Source organism: Rhinoderma darwinii, chromosome 3 (genome assembly GCF_050947455.1).
Source record: "Rhinoderma darwinii isolate aRhiDar2 chromosome 3, aRhiDar2.hap1, whole genome shotgun sequence".
Classification (NCBI taxonomy): Eukaryota; Metazoa; Chordata; class Amphibia; order Anura; family Rhinodermatidae; genus Rhinoderma; species Rhinoderma darwinii.
Genome location: NC_134689.1, coordinates 313,501,753 through 313,524,216, shown reverse-complemented (window position 1 = coordinate 313,524,216; position 22,464 = coordinate 313,501,753). Strand labels below are relative to the sequence as shown.

The 22,464-nt window shown below is 42.0% G+C and overlaps 1 protein-coding gene across 2 annotated transcripts in view; it reads right to left on the bottom strand.

Annotated features, from left to right (window-relative positions):
- CHD2 (chromodomain helicase DNA binding protein 2) overlaps positions 1-22,464 on the bottom strand; it is a 98,338-nt gene that overhangs the window by 8,288 nt on the left and 67,586 nt on the right. For both annotated transcript variants that reach the window (XM_075858220.1, XM_075858222.1), the window contains exons 27-35: positions 22,106-22,147; positions 21,881-22,020; positions 21,220-21,358; positions 20,595-20,745; positions 17,839-17,958; positions 17,620-17,742; positions 8,631-8,750; positions 7,953-8,087; positions 3,094-3,272 (exon numbers count right to left, since the gene is read on the bottom strand). In XM_075858220.1, coding sequence (XP_075714335.1) covers positions 3,094-3,272; positions 7,953-8,087; positions 8,631-8,750; positions 17,620-17,742; positions 17,839-17,958; positions 20,595-20,745; positions 21,220-21,358; positions 21,881-22,020; positions 22,106-22,147 — 1,149 coding nt within the window. The remainder of the gene's footprint in view (positions 1-3,093; positions 3,273-7,952; positions 8,088-8,630; positions 8,751-17,619; positions 17,743-17,838; positions 17,959-20,594; positions 20,746-21,219; positions 21,359-21,880; positions 22,021-22,105; positions 22,148-22,464) is intronic.

Here is a 22,464-nt window from a genome sequence, read left to right as displayed (position 1 = left end):
CACCGAAGTCAGAAAAGGTCAGATTGGCTAAATCGTTTAAATGTCATTTAACTAATAACTTGGGGAGTCCAATTTCCTAAAAACAGTATTTTTGAGGGTGTTGACAGTGTTTTGGACTTCACAATATCTGTAATGCTCGTATTGTGTCAGCAAACCAGCTTTGGAAAATGTGTTCTCCAAAAGCCAGTTTGCGCACCATCCATTGTTAGCTCCGCCTTGCGGGTAAGAAATGCGAGCACTTTTGGTATCGCTAAAGTCGGCAGAAGTGGCCAAATATGTATTTAGGTGTGTTTACCCAGTGGAATGCACCAGATGTCAAAAACCATCACCTAAATTCACCTTATTTCCCTTTAAAATGTTTTTTTAAAAAAGTTCAATATATCACTTCTTTTTTTTACAGAATATGGAAGCCCAACATGTTCTGAGAAAAACAAAACCAAATACATGTAGGTTGGAAAAGTAATAGAAGAACAATTAGCTTTTAAATTGGCACATGGCTAAAACTTGAAAATGCCTCTGGTCAGGAAGTGGTTAATAATAAGTGACTTACAAACCCAGTAACTGACAAACAACTTCTCTCTCTAGTCTCACTTTTTTTCAATTATTGCCACTTTCAGAAATGTTCACGTTTTGCAACTTTGCATGCTTATAGAAAATGTTATATCTCACTCAATGCAAATATATACACTACTGTTCAAAAGTTTAGGGTCACTTAGAAATTTCCTTATTTTTGAAAGAAAAGCACAGTTTTTTTCAATGAAGATAACATTAAATTAATCAGAAATACACTCTATACATTGTTATATTTAGTGGTTTAGGTTGCATTGGTGTTCGCAGTGTGCTGTTGCCATATATATATGAAAGAGAATTGAATCAATTCAATGCAAAAAAATAAATAATAATTTAAATATCTGCAGTATAAAAAAAAAATGTATACTGGCGAATACTGCAATCGCGATCCATCTAAACTATAATCTTATATCTATCAGTTCTTAGTAGGATGACCATTTTTTTTTTTTTCTTTTAAACTGCATCACAGCGACGTCTCATTGAGCCGACTGTTTAACTCCTTCCTGGCCCCACGTAATAACGAAGGAAGAGCTTCAAAGCCTCAATTGCCTTTTATCAGATGGACACCTCATTCACACAAGGGTTTTCCAATGGTGCCACAAATGGTAGAAAAAATATTTTTGCTGTCTGAAAGGGAGCTGAATCCTGCTGAAAAAAGAAATAGTGCATTGTTGGGAAAGAGATCTCTGATTAAAGCTAGTAGTTTTTCCCAGGATGGTGTCAATGTATTTTCTTGCGCTCACTTGAAGGCAGGTCAACTCCATCTGCTTATATACATTCCCAAATCATAACACTTGTTGCTTCCACTGATCTTCTGTTCATCCAATGTGTTCTTTTGCCCACTGTAGTTGTTTTTGGCGCTGATAGATTAAATAGATTATTTTTCGGAATCCTACTTCTTAGTCCAAGATCTAATAGTCTTCCATTTATCGTTCTTCAACTGACAGAAACACCAGTTGTACTTAGTTCACCTCTGGGGGCCTCAGATGAAATTCTTCTGTCCTTGAGACACAAGCTATTTGTTCTTCTGTCATCAAAACATATTTTTTTAACTTTTTTTTATTTTAGTATAGGAAAGACCAAATTCACGTAATGCAACAACCCTGCTTCTTTTCATGGGTGTCCAATCAATACTTTTCTTTGGTGCCATTGCTCTATTTATTATCTACACTTTAAATTTGAATATGAGGTATCCATCAAATAAAAGGACATATTGAGGCTATAATTGCTTGCTAGCACCACGTAATAATGAAGAAAAAGCTCCATACACTTGTCGGCTCAATGAGACAATGCTGTGATGCGGTTTTAAAAAGGCTACCCTACCAAATACTGATAGACATCAGATTGTAGTGTAGATACAGTGCTTGGCTGTTTCTGTTATTCTCATAGGCATTGAATGGATAGGAGGGCGTATGCTCGACTGCCGTTCCATTCAAGGTCCTCCTTACTGCGGGGGGTGGTGACGACTCCAGTTCTCCCGATTAATGGGTGTTCCGGCGGTGGGGACCCTAGCGATCAGAAAATTATCACCTACCCTGTAAATATGTGATAATTTATGATTCTGGTGAAATCCCTTTAGAGGAATGCTCAAAACTAAGGCTTGGATTGAATTTCCATCAATCTCCATATCCCACAATATCTAAACAACTTAAAGGGAACCTGTCACCAGCATTTCACCTATTGAACTTTACATATCCCTCACTGGCCGCTGCTATCAAAAGTTCATTGCCGTTATCCCCTCTCCTAAACTCCTCCTCCGACTGTAAATAACGGTCTGCAAACATTTTGCCCTTTTATCGTAATAATCCGGTGTGTCCCGTTGTGCGCTCACACTAGAATAGGACATCAATGCACAAGTGCAGAATTTTGTGTGCTGGGGGAAGGCGAGGAGCTGTCAATCAAAAGTAAGGAGGCGGGGTAAACTCAGAAAGGGACGAAGATATGACTCTTTTCTGCTCATTAGCATACAGTGTGGGAACACTAAAAAACGGAATACTAAAAGCTACAGAGCCGACTAAGAAGACAATTACAGGTTATATAGAAATGATTTTTCACCCACTACCACCAGGTATTGCTGGTCTAATAGGTGAAATGCTGGTGACAGGTTCCCTTTAAGGGTCCAATTCTGTAATCAGTGGATCCCTTCTTCATCTTCTAACATAATATTGTCCTTACAGCTCACCCAATCGCCCTGTAAGTGCCTGCTATGAAAATGTTACTGTATACTATGCAGTGAAAGTCCAAGAACGTCCCCCAAATATTTCTGAATCCTACAAAGTTTGTCATTTAATGGTAGGCAGAGTCTGATGATGCAGAGAAAATGAAGCATAGCAGGCTGGCAATAGATCTACAGTAGAGTTAAATTATTTACTATGGGTGGAATATATAATAAATCAATGCTGAGAACCACCAAACATAGCCCTTGGTTTCAGATAATAATAAAGTATTAACAAAAAATTAATAAAATTGTCTGAAACATCTTAAAAAGAGCAGCTTACAGTAAGCAACAGAAGGGACATTTACCTCCTCCATAACTTAATTTGTTCCTGTTCGAAGTATAATTTAAGGCACTCTGAGATGCGATCTCCGATTTTCAGTAAGCAGGTCCTTGTGTGTTCTAGCTGTTCTTGGACAGTCAGACCTTTGTCAGGTTTATCTAGTTGTTTCAGGGCCTTTTTCACAGGCCTCATTCTCTCCTTGCACTAAAAATAAAGATAAGTTTAATAGAACTAAAATACCTAATCTAAGCATCTTGATACAATATAACAAAGAACCTTGCTGAATATTCTGTTACAGTTCTAAGAAAAACTCCAAGCAGGTAAACATCACATGCTACCTGGAACATCACTTCAGTCCCCCAAAGGAAATAAAAAAAAAAAAAACAGGAAACAAACAAACAGCACTGAAAAGCGGCGTCTCTGGTCTGGAAGTATAGGCAGGGTATATGAACACATGCCGACCTCATACCAGTAACACATACATGTCCCAAAAAGAGTGTGGAGAAAGTAATTTGTCAACTGCAATTAGCTTCATGTGTTGCGAAGCAATGACTGTGTACAAAACATAGTGGCTAAAAAAAGGGAGATTTTTTTTGAGTACTCACCATAAAATCCTTCTCTTGTCCAGTCCATTGGGGGACCCAGACCGTGGGTATATATTGTTGCCACTAGGAGGCGTGACACCAAGAATAAAAAAAATATTGCCCCCTCCTACAGGATACACCCCCGCTACAGACACTGAGATAATTCAGTCTGTACATAAGTAGTAGGAGAAGCAGAACACAAAATGTAAAAAAAAAAAACAAGATCAGAGCAAGAGAAAAGAAAAACTTTTGAGCAGACAACCATATCAACTGTAGAAAAAAATGGGAGGGAGCTGTGTCCCCCAATGAACTGGACGAGAAAATGATTTTATGGTGAGTACTCAAAAATCCCCTTTTCTCATTTGTTTTGTTGGGGGACACAGATCGTGGGAGCAGAATAAAAGGAAGTGATCATTTACTCCACAGATGCCTGCAAGACCTTGCGACCAAGGGGAATGCATCCGCTGAAGCAAAAGTATGCACCGTGTAGTACTTGGTAAACATGTGAAGACCAGGCAGTCTTGCTCACCTGAATAGCAAAAGCCTGATGGCACAAAGCCCAGGAGGCACCAATCGCCCTAGTGGAATGGGCCATAATCTGAAATAGAGGTTCCCTCCACTTGACCCGGTAGACCACATGAATAGACAAACAAATCCAGTGGGCGATAGTAGCCATAGAGACTGCCAGAACCCTTCTGGAAGCCTTTTGGGACCACCAACAAAGAGTCAGATCTGCGAAAAGAGTAAGTTAAGGATAGGTAGATCCGTAAGGCACGGATGATATCCAGGTTGTGAAGAGAGCGTTCCAGCGGAGACGTGCAAGGATGGAAAAACGATATCCTCATTAAGATGGAAGGAGGAGACCACCTTGAGAGTTAAAATACGGGGAACAACATGACAGAGCAGTCAGCTCAGAAACCCTCCAAATAGAGGTTCCCGCCACGAGGAACACCACTTTACAGGTGAGGAGACGTAAGAAGAACTCCCGCAGATATTCAAACAGAGCCGACTCCAGTGCGTCTATAACCAAGATAAAATTCCAGGTAGGAGAGTGGGGGACCAATAGGGGGGAACCGCGTGATCAATCCCCTGCAAGAAAGTCCAAACATCAGGTTTGGACACCAGTGGTCTGTTAAAGAATATATACAACGCAGATAGATGCCTCTTAAGTGAACTGAGGGCAAGACCTTGATCCAATCCTTCCTGGAGGATCCTCCTTGGTGATTTAGACTTCCACAGTGACATTGTCCACCTGCACTCGGACCAGACAGCCAGAAAGAAGGATCGTCCAATGTTGGAGACACATCAAGATCGCCTTCAATTCCAGGAGGTTGAATGGAAGGCAGAATTCCTGTTAAGACCACAGGCCTTGTGCTATGAAGTTTTGGAAGGTTCCTCCCCAACCTCAGAGACTCACGTTCATGGAAAGCACCTGCCAGTGCAGCGGGAAAAAGGAGCAGCCCTCAGGATAAAAGCAACCAACTGAGCGACAGACGCATACTCGGGGGAATGAGGATTTGTCAGTCCAATAATTCTGGAGAACGGTTATACCTGGAAATGATCGCCTTTTGAAGTGGACGAGTGCGAAACAGCATAAAGGGAATGGCCTAGATGCAGAATAGGAGAGAGGTGGGAGCCCCCCTCCACAAAGTCCTTACTCTCAGTTGGATAGCGGACAACTTCTCTGGAGGGAGCAACCCCCCTGCAGACTGGTTGACGAACATCATACCCAAGAAGGTAATTCTCCGACAAAGAACCAGACAGGACTTTAAGTATCCAACCAAATCAGCTTAGGGTATCAAGTATGATCTGGAGGCTGGCTAGGTTATTTTTTCTGGAAGGAAACTTGATCAGGATGTCATCCAGGTATGGGACAACTAAAACCCCCCTGGAGCGCAGAAAGCGCTGATGGGATGGGCAAATGGGGAAGTGAAGGTAGGCTTTCATTATGTCCACAGAAGAAAACCATCCTGATCCATGGAGCTTAACGTAAGGCATGGAGCGAACAGAACGGTCCTTTTTGGTAACAGAAAAAAATTGAAGTAAAAACCTCGAAATTCCTGACCGTGAGGGACTTATGAGTGAGCCAATTGCCTAAAAAAGGTGGCTTACCTGGCAGGTGATAGGGGAGGTGTAGACTGAAAGAATTGGTAGGGTGGCAGGCTTACAAACTCTAATTTGCACCTAGAGGTGACTACTTTCTGCACCCAGGCATCCAAGAGAGAGACAGATATCCTTGAAGTGCAGAAGCCTGAACCCCCACTGGAGAAAAGGCGCACTTTCAGGCCGAGCTGGTTTCACCTGCTCCGTGCTTAGCTGCATACGGCCGGGGGTGGCAATATTGACGGGGCTTAAAGAAGGGCTCGTGCTTGGAGTCCTGGTGGGTTGGTTGTCTGGATGCTCATTGACTGAGAAGTCTGCAAAAATTATGAAAACTAGGTCCCAGATACCTGAAGCTCATTGCATGATAGAGCTTGATCTGAGACAGATGAAAGTTCTTTCCACCTGTGGCTTCTGAAATTATCTCAATCCGGCGGCCCCAAACAGTCAGGAGCCTACAAAGGGAAGAGCGGTCAAGGACGACTTAGAAGCAGTGCCGGCAGACCAGCATTGAAGCCAGTCAGTCCTGAAGATACCTACAATGGTTACCAAGGCACTGCTACCAGATTTCCTGCATTCAGAGTGGCTTTGTACAAATATTATATTTAGTTGCACTACAGAGCTGATGGGAGAATTCCACTAATACTTCATTGGGTACCTCAGTGAGAATATCCTGGCAAAATTGGCGAACCCATTCAGTGGAGGCTCTACTGACCCACGCAGTAGCAAAAAATCGGTCTGAAGGCCGTGCCAGTAGCTTCAAAGGGAGACCTAGAACAGGTCTCTTTGCGGTGGTCTAAAGGATTGCAAAAATGGGCTGTGCACGCCATGGCGACAGTAGCAGTCTTGACAGGGCGAGAGTCAGGGGGATCCACTGCTTCCGACTTCTCCCGTTTGAAGGAGATATCTTCTGAAAAAAGTGTTTCTATTCCTTGGAGACTACCTCTTCAAACTCTGAGTGAGAGGGAAAGGACTTGTGAGACTGTCTAGGACAGTGGAAGGTGACGGCCTCAGGTGAGGGGGACGGTTCTGCGTCTGTAATCTGTAATGTATATTGGACCGCTTTGACGAGGCTGTTCACTGTAGAAGACAGCTTGGAAGACTGCTCCTCATCTAGTTTCGAATTGGAGTCTGAAACTTGTCCCTCAGACAAAACATCCCTAGAAGGGGGAAAGCAGAAAACTGACAAGATAGGAGATAAATATGGTGGATGAGAATGAGCAGATTCCTGGGAGGATTCTCCTCTGGTGTCATGCAGTAGGGGGGTCCCCAAATTCCCTTGTGAAAATTGGAGAACTGCTGGTGACAATGTGTCTACTCAGATACTGCAGCAAAGGCAAGTGTAAAATGACTGCCCACTGTTACCTACACTCTTCTTAATAGACGGCTCCCTGAATGCAATTAAACTGGCTGAGAGTCTAGAGAGAGGGTCTGGAGGGAAATTGATGCCTAAGGCCAGATCCTATCCGATTACAGAGAGTATGGTGGAATCCTAGCGCCAACATCAGCAGTGCCCAGCAGGAGGTCCAGAGTCCCCCAGCTCGTCTGTTGCCAGCTGAGGACAACAGAGAGCGGGAGAGGAGGACCTGCTCCTTCCGTGCTGTGATTGGGTGCCAGCAATCACGTGGTGACTGAGCACCAATCGCTGGAAAGTACTAGTTGATGAGAACAATGAACAATGTCCCCTTGATGCAGTGAACTCAACCCCGTGCATCTGCCATTAGAAGAGAGGGAAAAAAAAGGGGGACAACGCCACACTTGATTCCCAGCTAGGAAAAAAATAAACTAACATAAAAAAAGAGCAAAGACATGGGTGTCTGCCTCCTATGGACACTAAGACTGAATTAGCTCATTGTCTGTAGGAGGGGTATATCCTGTATTAGGGGCCAAGACCTTTTTAGTGTCACACCTCCAAGTGGCAACAGCATATACCCAACGGTCTATGTCTCCCAATGAGACAAGTGAGAAAGTGTTCACAAGAAAGCTAAAAAAAAACAACTCATTTTTACACTAGGAAACCCCAGGTTTAAAGAAGTCTTTTTATAGCAATAACTTTTCTCAACTGTAGATAAGCAGTTGTAATATACAAATTACCTTTACAGACAGACAGACAGACAGACTCACACACACACACACACACACACACACACACACACACACACACACTTTCTTTATAAGTTCTCAAACAAAATATACTTACAATGCTGAAGGTTTCATGATCAAGATCATCTTCCTCCTCTTCCCCAATAGGGACAGGTTCATTCCCGGCTGTAATGTGGACAGGTCCCTGGTTCTTTCTACTCCTGGTACCACCCTTGGTTTCAGCCCGCTTCAACTTCATTGTAAAGAGAAATGCTTGTCAGTAAACAGTCATCAAAACGAAAGCAGATAAGATAAAATAATACATCTAACACCATCAAGCTAGGCCGAGCATCAACAGGAGCTTATAACATGTGCTCCAGCTTTGATAATGGATAGATATAATTCGCTTTCTGTCAAGTTCTGAAACTTTTTAATACACTTTTTGTTTCCATCTCTCATTCATTTAAATATCTCCTGCTGGAAATTCACTGCTTGCTCAACTCTTCCTTTAACTTCCATAGACTTCAATATTGATTTCAATGTTCTGCGGAAAGGTGAGGATCCCAGAGGGGGATATGCACCTGTAAGGCATTTGTGGCATAACCTAAGATGCCAAGGATGGTAATATATAGCGCTAATGGGAATAAATTCTTGTGTTGTTTGAGTTCTGAAAACCATACAGACCACTAATAATGAGTTTCCTAAAATTGTATCTAGTCTACTCAATCATCTGTGAAATGCCTACTTGGTTGGAGGATCGGTAATTGCGTCTAAACTATTTTTCCATAATATATACCTTTTCCTTTGGTTTCCTCTTCTCTTTGGTGCCATCCTTTTTTTGGTTCTGTTTGTCCTTATTTTCTTTGTTGTCTTTTTTCTTTTGTTTCTTTTTGTTTGGACTCTTCAGAGAGCCATCCTGAAAACAACAAAGGCTGTATCATTAATGATAACACTGAATAGATTGATGACTGCATGGTGGGAAAAAAGAACAGCTGTACACTTTATTATAGCAGAAAAGTAGATAGTTGTCCTTTATACACCCCATAGTCAAAAGTATTAGCACCTTTTCTAACTAGTGGGTTTGGCCATTTCATTCTCAATGGCAGGTGATACTGTACAGGATGTGTTATCCTTTTAAGCTGACCTGGATAAACTGACTAAATGGGCAGGATTATGGAATGTGGACAAGGAAAAGGTTATACCACTTGGGGCAGAATAATATACATGCTATTTGTATCATTAGATCACTATGCCTACAATGGAAAAGGATTTGGGTGTAATTATCGATAATAATAGGTATATAGGCATTTGCCGCTAGGTAGGAAACAGTCTTGGCTCCACCCAGGCAGGCCATACACTTCCTACAGACACTGACTTAAAGAGGCTCTGTTACCAGATTATAAGTGCCCTATCTCCTACATAATCTGATCGGCGCTGTAATGTAGATAACAACAGTGGTTTTTATTTTGAAAAACGATCATTTTTTAGCAAGTTATGAGCAATTTTAGATTGATGCTAATTAGTTTCTTAATAGACAACTGGGCGTGTTTTTACTTTTTACCAAGTGGGCGTTGTACAGAGAAGTAGTATACCTACATGAAGAACACCACGAAAGAAGTTCCCCCGATACATTTATTGTAGTCAAAAATCTGACTTATAACATAATAAATTATGGGGAAAGACGCATGGTAATAACGGTGAACCCGCTGATTAGTAACAAAAACCTATAGTTTAGAGTCTGACACACCAAAATAATTTTTAAATAGAAAATTTATTGAATACATCTAAAAAATACCACAAAAGTTAAAACAGAGATGATATCCACAGTACAGAAAGACAACCAGATTAATTGTATATAATAATTCCAGATATATGGGTAAAGGGCAACACTGTTCAAATACAGGAATACATCCACAATGGGTTACAATTGTGTAAAGTAATATACATATTCTAATACAGGAGATTGTACTGACGTCGTTGCAGGAGATAAATACCGGTGTGTTAGATCCGAACACACTGGAGAGTGAGATCACGTGACCCGCGATCCGGCCGCAAGCCGGGAGATGCAACCATAGCAACGATTGCCGCACATCAAGACACAGTGACAAGGCAGATACAAAAAGGTTACTACATAAAAGCCAGATATACGAGAAGGACGGAAGGAGACAGAGCGGAACATAGGAGAGAAAGAAAAACAGCTGAAAAGATAAATTGAAATATACTACGGGCCGTATCATGCACTAGTGATCTAGCACAAAAATAAAATTGAAAGATAAAATTAAAGATGGAATTCATGAACCGAATTATATATACATAAATGAATACTTGCCAGCATAAATAAATAACAAATGTTAAATAAGTAAATAACTTATAAAGAATATGGATCAAAAAAATGATAAATAAATAAATAGATACACAATGCCAAAACAAATACTTACTCCTAAATAAATACAGAGTGTATAAGTGAATGCATACATACACAACACACATTAGATCACATGAGTGTCTGCAAATGGGGTGGACATTCTGTGATCTAATGTGTGTTGTGTATGTATGCATTCACTTATACACTCTGGGTCACGTGATCTCACTCTCCAGTGTGTTCGGATCTAACACACCGGTATTTATCTCCTGCAACGACGTCAGCTTTATAGGGACGGCATCTTTAATCACAACACCACCCCCAGACGAAGGCTTCCGGGCTGAAACGCGCGTCGGGGGTATGAACTCCGCTTCCAGCATATGCCTGTTTTCCAGCAAAAAGTTTCTTTCTATCACATTCTACCTAATGGGTGTTTGAGTGTCTGCAAATGGGGTGGACATTACAGCTATTGCCCTGCTCCTATTTCATGTGTCTGTTTAAATAGAGCCATGTATTTTACTTGTGCATGGCACTAGTATTTCACAGTTTTTTCTACTGATTTTTGCATTTGGCTTTATTCAGGGGTATTTATACTTGTGTACACTCATTCATTGATGTTTACTTAATTTATACTTTAAAGATGTGAGAGTGACAAATACGTGGGAGATTTGCCCTGTTTGCTGAATAGCCTATTTTGCTGGTTAATGCTGAATAGCCTACTTTGCTGGTTAATGTATTCGAATATGTATATTACTTTACACAATTGTAACCCATTGTGGATGTATTCCTGTATTTGAACAGTGTTGCCCTTTACCCATATATCTGGAATTATTATATACAATTAATCTGGTTGTCTTTCTGTACTGTGGATATCATCTCTGTTTTAACTTTTGTGGTATTTTTTAGATGTATTCAATAAATTTTCTATTTAAAAATTATTTTGGTGTGTCAGACTCTAAACTATAGGTTTTTGTTGTACAGAGAAGTGTATGACGCTGACCAATCAGTGACCAATCAGCGACTGATCAGTGACCAATCAGCGTCATACACTTCTCATTGTTCCAGCTCATTGTTCCAGTGTGATTGTGCAGTGAAAGAAGCTGGGCTGGAACAATGAGAAGTGTATGACACGGGTTGGTCACTGATTGGTCAGCGTCATACACTCCACTGTACAACACCCAGTTGTTAAAAAGTAATAACACGCCCAGTTGTCTATTAAGAAACTAATTAGCATAAATCTAAAATTGCTCAAAAATGATAGTTTTTCAAAATAAAAACCACTGCTGTGATCTACATTACAGCGCCGATCAGATTATGTAGGAGATAGGGCACTTATAATCTGGTGAAAGAACCTCTTTAATCAGTTTGTACAGAAGCAGTAGGAGAAGACAAAAAAAAAAAACAAATAACAGGTCTATGATCCCGGGAGAAAAAAACCAACTAACAGCCAGAACAAAGATCCCTGACCTAGGAATTAAAAGAGGATATGTGTGCCCCTGTGAATTCAACAAGGGATTTTACTATGAGTACAAAAATCCAACGTTCTTGATAATGTTATTGGTGGACACAGCACCATGGGAGATCCAAAAGCAGTCCCAGAGAGTAAGACATTTTTTTTAAAATAGGAACGGTCAAGCGAGCTGTCTAACGCACAACTGACTGCAGTAACTTGCAACAGACTGGCATCAGAGGATGCCAGAGAGCGGATCTGGGAGAACTTTGTGAAGGTGTGCACCGAAGGTCGTAGCCTTGCAAACCTGAGCGACTGAAGCTTGGTGCCTTACAGCCAAGGAGGCACCAACAGCCCTTGTGGAATGAGCGACTTCGACCAACAGGCCTCTGAAATCAGAACGGATACAATAAGTGATGGTGGCTTTGGACGCTGCCTATGCCCTTCACAAGAACAAAAAGAGCGTTGAAACAACTCAGGTGACTCAGTCGCAGCAAGATAGAAGCAGGCTACCACATTATGCAGAGCCCGTTCCCTGGGACGAGACGGGGAGGGCTAAAAGGAAGGATTATGTAACCCGGCACACTTCGGCTGGCTGCCTGCTGGTGTCCTGCCTAGATGAAGATATGTTTCAAAGAAGGGGGACAGACAACAAATAGTGTATGAAAAAAGAGTGAACACTAGGGGAGCCCCACCTAGCAGTAAAAAATTAAGTGAGTCCACAGGGATAGCCTACATGTGGGCTTAGGCATAGCCTACCCGTGGCATAATTAAATAAATCTGCAGTAATAGCCTACCAGACCCAAAGGTGCTGTGTACTGCCAGTCAGAAACTGCAGAGGACATCAAAGCTCTTGAATGGACTGGAGCAGCTGAAATTACGCTGGAACCAGCAGAAGCGATGCTGAGAAGCTGGTGGAACAAACACCACAGGAAAAGAGACTGAAAGCTCTTTGACGAGACCTCCCAAAGCCACAGGTAGCCCAACAGAGCCTTCTTCCTATACGGCTAGACTGGAGGACTAAACTGTCCAATAGACCTGGAAGCGTTATATGCCCCCCCTTGATTATTATACATACGAATCCCTAATAGTGGGGTCTGGTGGGAGGTGGTTTTAGGAAGAGGTTATGTTAAGAAAATTCTTCATAATCACCCTCTAAAGTCTCCGGGTGTGCGCAGGGTCACCTCTTCAGTAACCTTGCATATACAGTGGAGGTACTGGCACTCCACCTGCGGATGCATAAAATAGATTAGATGACCAGAGGTGAGGGGGTTTACTAGGCTGGAAGCCCAGGCTGACAGCCCACCTGCACCTCAGGAGATAAAAAAATAAAACTAAACGAAAAAATACCAGCAGATCTGACCAGTGGCGTAACTACCGCTGTAGCAGCCGCAGCGGGACACGCGGCATGAAGAGGCCTGTGCCACCCGCCGACAGCCCCCCCCCCCCATGCCTGGTGGCGCCGCTAGCAGCCGTTATGGCTGCTACAGCGGGAGCGTTGCCACTACGGGGCCCGCGCCGCCCGGCCTCTAACATTTATGGGCCGGGGGTAGAGTCGCGTCGCTAGCCCCAGAGGGGGCCCCGGTGCTAGCGACAGTCAGTCCCTCTTGAAGTAATTGTACCTGTGTCTATAGCATGCAGGTACAAATACATGCATTAGCGCTGAATGGCCCGGCACGTTCCGTGCCTGACCATTCAGCACCTTACAATGACGCTGATTGGCGTGGCAAAATGACTTGCCCCGTCAATCAGCTCCTTTCAACGATGCTAGCGCCGCTTCCTTTGTTGAAAGGCGCAGATTGACGGGGCAAGTCATTCTGCCCTGCATATAAGCGCCTTCAATGACGCTACCGATGCGATGACGTCGCTTGCGTCGTTCAGCCCCAGCTTAGAGAGCAGGTCTGCATTGCCACCGGACGGCGCGGGAACAGGATCACGTGAGTATGTAAAGTTTTATTATACAGGGGGAGCTATATGTAGGGAAATATCTACAGGGGTGGGCTATATGTGGGACACTATATACAGAGGTGGGCGATATGTGGAGCACTATCTATATGGGGAGCTATTTGTAGGGCACTATCTATAGGGGTGGGCTATATGTGGGACACTATATACAGGGGTGGGTTATCTGTGGGACACTATATGCAGGGGGAGCTATATGTGGAGCACTATCTATAGGGGAAGCTATATGTAGGGCAGCACGGTGGCTCAGTGGTTAGCACTATTGCCTTGCAGCTCTGGAGTCCATATGTGGGCACAATCTACAGGGCGCTGTTTGTGGGGCACTATCTACAGGGGCTTCTATGTAGGACACCATCTACAGAGGCTCTAAGGGGCACTATCTACAGGGGGCACGGTTTGTGTGTGGGACACAGTGTATGGTACTATTCTAATCAAGGACACAGTGTATGGCACTATTACAGTTAGAGGTGCAGTGTATGGCGCTATTATATTTAGAGGTGTTGAAAATGTTATCTTCATTTATAGGTGCAGAAATGTTTTAAAAGTGAGAAGCTGAAGACATCTAAGCGGGAAAACTGCAGAAATGGTTAGTGGCCGGGAGAAGTCATCATAGAGGTCTGGACAGGATGGAGAAGAAAAGAAAAAAAGAACTAGAATCTGAAACATCACCGGTGAGTCACTTAATGTAAATGTTTATTCTGCCTCTAATCAGTAATGTAGTCACTCTATAATCTGCAGCAGATGATGGGTGGTTTGATTTTGATATGATTTTTTGGCACTATATACAAGAGGGGGGGGGGGCAGGGTGGCACTATATACAAGGGGGAGCAGGGTGGCACTATATACAAGGGGGAAGCAAAGTGGCACTATATACTAGAGGGGCTGTGTGGCACTATATACAGGGGGAGCTGTGTGGCACTATACACAAGGGGGAGCTGTGTGGCACTACTAAGGGGGGCTGTGTGGCACTATCTACTAGGGGGGCTGTATGGCACTATTTACAAGGGGAGGGCTGTGGCGCTATCTACAGGGGGCTGTGTGTGGCGCAATCTACAGGGTTCTGTGTGTGGCACTATCTACTAAGGGGGGGCTGTGTGACACTATTTACTAAGGGGGGCTGTGTGGCAGTATATACAAGCGAGGGGGGCTGTGTGGTGCTATATACAAGGGGGCTTTATGGCGCTAGCTACAGGGGGGCTGTATGGCACTATCTACAGGGGGTAGGTGGGGAGCGCTATCTACAAGTGGGGTGTGACACTGTCTACAGGGGGACTGTCTAGCACGGTCTAAAGGGAGGCCGTATGGCACAATCTACAGGGCACTATCTATAAGGGTGGCTGTGTGTGGCACTTGGGTGGGGGAAGTCAAAAGATTGCTATGGGGCCCAGTCTTTTCTAGTTACGCCCCTGGACCTGACAATCCGTTTATGTCTGCCTCCTTCGACACTAGGCTAAAACGGATTAAGCCAGTGTCTGTGGAAAGGGTATGGCCTGCCGGGGTGGAGCCAAGACTCTTTCCGACCTAGTGTCAGCCTCCTAGTTGCAAGGGCCCGATACCCATGGTGAAGTCTCCCAATGATATTATCAAGAAAAACTAAATTATAGCATGCAATGCATGCTGCATCAAAAGTTAACAAGACATTGTCGTGTATTAGGAAAGGCCCTCGTCTTTTGAGGGGACTTTTCCACGGTACAGCTTTTTACCATATTTTTTGAATGGGTCAATTATATACTTAAACAAGTTAACCATGTCCCCCCTTAAACATCTCCTTTCAAGACTAAAGGAATGTTTTTCTTTTAATATTTTCTCATAACTAAGATTCTCCATGCCCCTTAACAGTTTAGGTGTTATTTTTTGTATTTTTCCAGCTCCAAGGCATCCTTTCTATGAACTGGTGCCAAGAACAAAGCTGCATATTTCAGATGAAGCTGCACTAATGCTTTGTAAAGCGGCAATTTTATGTCACTGTCCTGCGAGTCCATGCCTTTTTTTAATACACGACAGTATTCTGCTGGCCTTTGGAGCAGCTGATTGACATTGCATGCTGTTATTTAGTCTATGATCTACAAGTACACCCAGATCATTCTCAACAAGTGACTCTCCCAGTTTAACTCCCTCGAAGACATATAATGCATGCAGAGAATTAGTATCCAGATGCATAACTTTGCATTTATCCACATTGAACCTCCTTTGCCAAGTAGATGCCCAAACACTCAGTGTGTCCAAATCAGCTTGTAATTTATGAACATTTTCAATAGGTTAAACTATACTACATACTTAGTGACATCTGTAAAAATACAAAAACAGTGCTATTGATCCCATCTTCTATATTATTAATAAATGCTCCCACAAGATTTGCTAAAGGCTGAAAGTGTGAAAGGGTTAGGCTGGATCCGGACGTAGCGGATTTGTGGTGCAAATTCTGCACCGCAAATCCACTGCACTTTACAGTACAACACTGGTGGATGGGGTTTAGAAAACCCCTTCCTCACGTAGCGTAAAAAATCAGCATGGAAATCATAACGCAGCATGCTCATTCTTGTACGGGAAAGCCATGAATTTTTACTGCGTATTTGACACTTTGAAATGCAGCTCAATCCGCATGGAATACAAATCTGAAGCACATTTTTTTTCGCTATGTCTGGACATAGCCTTAGACATCTTTCTTGAAAAACAGAATATACAGGGTTACTGATATAAATATAGAATGCTGATCCAGGGATCTGTCCGATTACCAGCAAGGGTCAGGAATGAATTTTTTCCACTGGGTGGTTTTTGCCTTTCCCCCTATTAACCAGGGTTTTTAGTATAAAAGTTTGAATTCTATAGACTTAGGTCATTTTTCAACTCTGTAACTATGAGTTGCATAAAATCAAGTCATGGCATCTCTATAGGCAAACATTAACAGTAGAATGGGTCATTTTGACCATCTCAGTGACTTTAAATATGGCACTGTCAAAGGATGGCACTGTCCAATAACTTAGCTATGCCTCATCAAATGTATGCACAGCAAACAAGCTCAAGTGCTGAAAAACACAGAGTATCAAGTGCTGTCCTTGACTACAATTCTCACTAATGAGTTCCAAACTTCGTCTGGAAGTAATGACAGACCTCGTCCTGCCAGTCAAACCGACTCCAGAGGTTGGTAGAGGATGAATAATGGCCTGGGATTGATGTACATGGTTTGGGCTAGTTCTAAAAAAAAGGAAATCTTATTGCTAGAGAATACAATGACAGTGAGATTCTAGAGTGTTGTGTGCTTCCAACTATATGGTAACAGCTTGGGGAAATGGTTTTCTAAGTTTCTGTGTGGCAATACATCAGCAGCCTGCAAAGAGCACGGACCACAACCCCATTGCATACCTATGAGATTAACTGGAATACCATCTTAATACCAGACCCCAACATCTGTACCCAACCCCACTAATACGGTTGTGGCTGAATGGACATCAATCCCTACAGCTAAGTTGCAATATCTAGTACAAAGCATTCCAGAACAGTGGAGGCTTTTATATCATCCGAGGAGGGTGTGACTCCATATAATGCTCATGGTTTAAAAATGAAGCGCTCCACAAATAAATTCATGTTTGGGTGTCCATATATTTTTGATCTTGCAGCATTTGTGTACGTAGCATTTTTCCCAATACATTTAAAGGAATAAATAAAGTAGTATTTACTTTTCAATACTAGTGTGCTACTTTTTTTTGCCCTTTTTATTGGGAGTCAATGGCATACGTCATTAACTGTATAGGCATACAGCTGAATACATCCAGGCTATATGCTTGGTAGACCATTTCCCACGTTGTGTAAAAACTTTCCTTGAAACCATTTTATCGTCAGACCCCATGCCAATTTTTTAGTCCCTTGGACAGTAACGTGGGTAATATTTTGCCTGCATTTACCTGGACACTTTTGTAGTCCATATAACCTCTGACTATTTTTTGGGAAATAAAATGTGCATGTCTCGAGTTAGTCTTATATGTGTCTTCGACAGCAAATAAGTGTACACACCTTGGTTTCTGTATCTTCTGATGGGTTGTCAGACAGCCTAGGTGATGAGATCTCATTGCCATGCTCATTCTTCACTTTGCCTGCGCTATCTTTCTTTGCACGTGGCTTTCTTTTCTTTTTTACCTAAAAACAGACAGACAAATATGCCGAAACTTCTAGCAAAAAAATAAATAAATAACAAGTCACACTATAGTAAAATGACTGCAAATACTCTCTTACCTCCTCAGTCGGACCACCTTCTTTTTTTTCTATTTCTTTCTTAAGGGTTTTCAGTAGATAGTCTGCTCTGGTCTGTAAGTGTTTTGCTTGAGGTTTTTTCTCGGTTTCCACAGGTAAGATCTAGAAACAGAAAATTACCCTTAATAGATGCAGCTTTCATATGTCAAAAACATATATATTTATAAAAATCAGGAACCCGGATGTGCGCTACGCCGCTGGAGGCCGGAAGTGGGGCGCGCCTCATTTCCGGTCGCGTCTGTGGACATGTGCCGCCATCTCATGGTGCTGATTAACAACAGAATACATCTGGGTCTTGTCCTATTTAATGTCATGACTGCAACAGGACACTATGCCCCCCCCTGAGGAAGCACACATTGCGAAACGCGCGTTGGGGTTCCATGATCATTGATATGGGTAAGGTTTCCTCCATCTTTGGATACTCAGGTTTTCCCTAACTTTTCCCAGGACCATTGTGTCCATTAGTTAATGGGCTTTTACATGAGGGATTAGCCACTTATAGGGCTACCTATTACCCATCCCATATACCCTCACTGTAGGGATTGTAGTGCTATTATATGGATGATCTGTATTCCTGTCTTACCCTGTAACATTATAGAGCCTCTCCAATCATTTTGTACCTTTTTAAAATGTTTGTCTTATTTCTGGGATTTAATAAAATTTGTTATATCTTTATAAATATGGCTTTATACTCCGTTTTTTGTTTGCTTTAAATATATTTGGGATGTGTTCATATTTTGTGGATATGTCATAAATGTCCTTCATGTGAAAACCCCTATAAATGCTGCGGTCGCTATTGACCTCGGCATATAACTAGTTAAACGCCCAGGAACAGATCGATCGCGCTTCCTGGCCATTGGAGCAGCGTGTCAGCTGTAAAACACAGCGGACACCTGCAGTGTATCGAGCGGGCTCAGAATGTGAGCCCGCTCCAAACATCACCCCCCCCCATGACGTGCTAGCACGTCATGGGTCGGGAAGGGGTTAATTAAGGAAGCAGTCAGGGGGGTCTGGCGCAGAGACTTTTTAGCAAGATTTATTCTTGCTACAAATTGCGTCTTATAGTCCGAAAAATACGGTACATAAAGCGACCAACCCCTTTAAGTTTGTAACTGGATTGAAATTTGCTCAAGAACTGTATCCAGAGAGTTGTAGTCAATGGTTACTACTCTGAAAGGTCCCCTTATTTAAGTGGTGTACCACTTCAGTGCTGGGACTGATATTATTCAATTTATTTATTAATGATATAGAGCAGGGGTAGGCAAACTTTTTTTTTTATGGCGTGCCGATTAAAAAAAAAATCAGTGATGAAGTACTCCGTGTGCCATGCAAACATGAAAGTCATATAAGACAAACTGTTACCCTGTGTATGACATAAACCAATTAATCAGTTCATTAAACTTGTATGTCACTGTAATCCTTGTCCCTGATTTTCTTTGCAAGATAATCCATCTTTGGTGCATGTGGGGCCACTGAACACCAGCTGGGGATGTGGTCGCACATTGGAAAGACCGTGGCTCCTGAGCACTAGCTTGGGAGGGAGCAGCACACAGAAGAGTGACTACTGAACACTAGCTTGTGGGGGATACACATAGGAGAGACCACGGCTACTGAACACCAGCTTGCACATATGAGATAGCCGCCGACTTTTGCTAACTTTTTATTTTACACTATAGTTACTGAACTCTGTCCTTGCGGCGCTGAACACCAGGAAAGAACAGCGCTGCATTATGCACTTGGCGACACTGAATACCAGGAGAGACGGCAGTGCTGCATTGTCTGCTCACCAAGTATTCAGCAGCGGCATACACAATGAAGCACTGCTCTCTCTCCTGGTGATCAGCGCTGCCAAGAGTATAATGAAGCGTCGTACTCGTTCCCCGTTGAACACTGGGAGAGGGAAGTGTGCCAGCACACTGGTGCCACAGGTTGCTGACCCCTGATATAGAGGATGGGATTAATAGCACTATTTCTATTTTTACAGGTGACAGCAAGATATGTATTAAAGTTCAATGTATGAAGATGTTCATAAATTACAAGCTGACTTGTGTTTAGGCTATTAGTTATTAGGAGAAATTAAAATAAATACATTTATATAGTCTTGAAAAGAGACGACTAAGGGGGGACATGATTAACTTATATAAATATAGGAATGGACCATACAAAAAAATATGGTGAAATAATATTTTATGTAAAATCGCTCAATAGACAAGGGGACTCCCTCTGTCTGGAGAAAAAAAGGTTTAATCTCCAGAGGCGACATGCCTTCTTTACTGTGAGAACTGTGTATCTGTGGAATAGTCACCGCAGGAGCTGTAGATGGCTTAGATAATTTCTTGGAACAAATAAATAGGACTGTCAATGTAATGAGTTCTTGTTTGCCATATCCTTTTGCTTTCTCCCATCCCTCGGTTAAACTTGATGGACATATGTCTGTTTTCAACCGTACTAAATATGTAACTGACTGAAAATAATATCAGAACTGTTAAAAATTAAGGATTAGTTCTAAAAAGTGCAAAATTAAGATTAGTATTTCTAGTGAAAACCAGTCACATTATTTACCATTACTGATCTGCAGATCATATGTTCTTTGCTGGTTTATAAAAAAAAAACACTAATTCTTGCATGTTTTGCTATCAAGTCATTAAAGGTCAAACGTAAATCATCCATTTAATGCAATCATTCATAATTCAAGTGCTACTTTCCGATAAAAACCATAACTGGTCATCCCCTTTTACCTTATCAGCCAACTTCAACTCCGGGTCACTTTTAATGAGCTCCCAGTTTCCATAGCCATGTTCAACAATTCCCAAGAGCAGATGGGAGTCCTCTTCTACACCCCAATCCACATCGAAATGAACAGCTTTAACTCGACTAGATAATTGGAACCTGAGATATAAGGGAGAGAATAGATAGAACTAAAAATTGTGTATGGCCACATCATTTAGAAAGCCTTTACAACAGGACTCTGGCATAAGAAATTGGTATAAAAAATTAGCAATCATTGCTAATGAAAATGTATGCTGGTCTCTATTTTTTCTTAGACAAGCAACATTCCTTGTTTGTGTCAAGCTTTTTTCGTGTAAGCTTTTGACGAGCATGGTGCTGTTCAGTAGCATGCTCTACACTCCTCAAAGGCACATCTTGTTGATGAATATGGTGCACACTAAATAGACAATGTATGCAGTGTTCTTGAGCAGGAACACCAGTCTTAGTAAGTCTCCCCCTATGCTTTGTTACCTGTGATCTGCATGGCCATGTCAAATTTTGGAAAAAAAGGGAATTAGTACCTAAGCAACACATTTTAATGCCCCCTGACCATGCTGGTAAAAATTGAAAAGCAATGTGGAAAACATCACTCACTTTTTCTTGTCCTCTGCATCTTTAGGAATGGCTTTACTGAGAATTTCAAAGTCTTCCTCATGTTGAATAATAGCTTTTACATTTACTTGGACACCAGAAATTTTAATAGTTGGACCCCTTCTTTTGCCAGGTCCTTTACCTAGTAGAAAATACAAGTTAACCCAGTTCGAATTTCATTTTATTAATACGTATTTTTTTAGATTCTTCGATCAGTTGTGTGAAATTAGCCCTTCATAGTGAAGAGTCTACGAATTGAAATTCGAATTATTATATTTATAATTAAACTTTGGATATTGTAACAGCCGGTTAGACTGCGAATAGATGTCTAACTTATGTTAATGCTACTTTAATAACGGATGCTGCCCAACTTAAAGAGGACACGATTAAAAAGACCGCGATTAAAAAAATGCTAAATAAAAATAGTGCATCAAATAGTATCAGTAGTGCCCAAAATATAAATAGTGCATCAAATAGTATCAGTAGTGCCCATAACAACAAGTTTCTAGATTTCATTTTTCCAGTTCATATTAGACAGTGAAAAATATGATTTGATTGGCTGCTGTGCGCAACACTGGCAGTTCATCTGACCTCTTTTTTATGCACAAGGCTCATTGTGTACCGAGAGTAACAGAAACATGTTTACATCAATTAGGGAACATACCATCAGTAGGATTCTCTTTTAATTGTTCTTCGAACTCTTGCATGGCTGAGGCACAGCTTGAGTGCAAAAGGTCTCCCAATCTCTTGAGATCTGCCACCGATTTCTCCACAAGTTCAGCATCACGTGCAATGCACTCAAGTCTTTTTCAGGGAGGACGGAAAAAAATATTATAATTCAAGCACTATGCTATTTGGAAAATGCAAGATGCAGCAATAAGAAACATACCTTTCAAGTGGAGTTGGAAACTTTTTGTATGCCTTTATAAACCTAACAAAAAAGAAAAAAGACCGTAAAATTGGAGATCATATTTTCAGATGGATCAGTTCAGTATATTAACAGGTTCCCGACCGCTGGCCGTAAATATACGGCCAGCGGTCAGGGTCTCTAAAGTCCGGCGTATAGTATATATACGGCCGCACTTCAGAGACTGTGCACGCGCGATCGCGTGCACACAGCTCTATGCCCTGGCTGTTGCTAACAGCCATGGGCACTGGGCAGAATGTCAGGGGTCAATCTTTTGGCCCCTGAACATGTGATCGCTGTGACAACCAATCACAGCGATCACATGCATTTCTGCATAGAAA